Source organism: Toxorhynchites rutilus, chromosome 3, assembly GCF_029784135.1.
Source record: "Toxorhynchites rutilus septentrionalis strain SRP chromosome 3, ASM2978413v1, whole genome shotgun sequence".
Lineage (NCBI taxonomy): Eukaryota > Metazoa > Arthropoda > Insecta > Diptera > Culicidae > Toxorhynchites > Toxorhynchites rutilus.
This window is the reverse complement of record NC_073746.1, coordinates 175,142,889-175,144,912: the sequence shown is the minus strand read 5'-3', so window position 1 is coordinate 175,144,912 and position 2,024 is coordinate 175,142,889. Positions and strand designations below refer to the sequence as shown.

General features: G+C 36.9%; 1 protein-coding gene across 1 annotated transcript; it reads left to right on the top strand.

Annotated features, from left to right (window-relative positions):
• Positions 1-341: 341 nt before the first annotated feature.
• LOC129777897 (probable DNA replication complex GINS protein PSF2) lies at positions 342-1,314 on the top strand. The gene is made up of 2 exons (XM_055784471.1): positions 342-691; positions 753-1,314. The coding sequence occupies exons 1-2, from the start codon at positions 444-446 to the stop codon at positions 1,114-1,116; spliced, it is 612 nt and encodes a 203-aa protein (XP_055640446.1). The 5' UTR covers positions 342-443; the 3' UTR covers positions 1,117-1,314.
• The last annotated feature ends 710 nt before the right edge of the window (positions 1,315-2,024 follow it).

Genomic DNA, 2,024 nt, shown 5'->3' with positions numbered 1-2,024 from the left:
GGCAAGATTAATACGAAAGAGTAGCGCATCTAACGAACAGTGATTGGACATGAACGACATTCAATGGCTGAAATGAATCTAAACTGAAATAAAATGAATAATCACCATCGAATCTTGCTTTTCAGTGCGTAAAATAAACAAACACCCTCACTTTTGTGGTTCTGAGCTCTAATGTAGATGTCGCATGAGCTGATTCAGCTTTGCGTAAATTTGTCAATATTGATTCAATTCTGGTATCTCTGGACCAACCGTCAACACCTCTTGCGATAGAAACATCTTGATCCAAAGTGGCGCAAAATATGAAATGTGGCATTGTAAACTGCGCGCTCGGGCGGCTGTGTTATGCTGTCAGTAGACATATGTCTACGGAGCGCATAAAGTTTACCAACATTCGACCGGGAAACAGCAGTTCTGTTTTTTGAAACAACAAAAGCAAGAAAGCGATGGAACCCGATGAGCTGGAATTTATTGGGGAAAACTCGACGATTGGTGTGATTCCAAATTTCAATCATAACCCCATTTACCTGATTTCGGGTGTCATTGGTCCATTCCGAGGTGGATATCCACTGCATATTCCACTGTGGCTTGCAATTCATTTACGACAGCAGCAAAAATGTCGCATTGTTCCACCAGAATGGATGGACGTTACTCTGCTAGAGGAAAAGAAGGAAAAGGAGAAAAAAGAGAAGGAGTAAAGATCTTATTTTCCAATTAAATATTTTACCGATCATCTATGTCTATCTATATTCTAGAACTTTTACCAAAATGCCTAGCGACCATTATATGGTAGAGGCTAAGCTTGTGCTGAATACGGCTCCAGAAGACGTTCCACAGTCGGACGAGATCAAAACTCTGATTAAGGATATATGGGATACACGCTGCGCTAAGCTTCGAAAGACAATGGACCTGTTTCTGAAAGGAGATGGCGAGAGTGTCAATATGGATAATGTTACCATTGTTGAGTTACACACAATCCGACCGTTTCTGCCCCACGCGATGGATCTGTTAACACGAATTCAAAAAACCAAGAAGGGACCACGCGCTAATATCACGTTGAGTAGTGATATTACTTTGAAGACCGGCCTAAGTGCCTCACACTCGAAACCTACAAAGTAACTAGTTAAATGTTGCTCCTCATATAGACTGAGAATAGAACAATAATCATTCATTAGGTTTTAAGGTATTTGCTAAGGGTTTAACATTTCACATATAAGGGCAAAGCGAAATTTTTATGTCTTCTATATACATTGATTACTGGTTTTGTTGGCACAATCGTTGGAAAGATTAAAGGCTCTGTGAATTTGTTTTATGCGACTGTTGGATGTTTTCAATAAAAAGAAACGACATGAAAGATATTCTGTTGGAAAACTGCATTGGATTTGGCTAACATAGTAGTTGTGAACAGGCAGATGTATTGATTAAGAACTCCCACTACTCTGAAAAGTCGAGAAAAATTAAACATTTTTTTGACATTTCCGGGAACCTCACCTTTAGAAATGTATCGAAAGGATCAAACCAAAAAATCTCATTTTCTCAAAACCATGTTTTTTGGCTGATTGAACTTTTATCTCAGAATTTAGCGAATTGGCTGATTTTTTTCTCAAGACGTAATAATGAATATACATGAATATTCAATATACAAGCATATACAGTGTCGGACAAAACATTAAGACCACTGCTTAGGCAACAAAAAGAAAGTGACAAAACTTTGAGAAAAAATAATTCAATCCATTGCTTCAATGCATTTATAATAAATTATTTTCATTGTTCGAAGAAATGTCTAACATCTGTAGCTAAAAAAAATTATTTGAAATATGCGTTTTAAGCATACTTAACAACTAAAATGACGCGACAAAAGTTAGAACCAGTTCCTCGTTACGTTACGGGTGAATCGAGTGTTGCTTCGACCGATTTTTGAAGAAAATTTATTGTTCCTCGGTGTTATTTTGTGTTTTTTTTTATCCTGGAAAGTATTTATCATGTAAACAAGAAGTATGAAAGGTTTTAATTCTTGAATTCTAGTT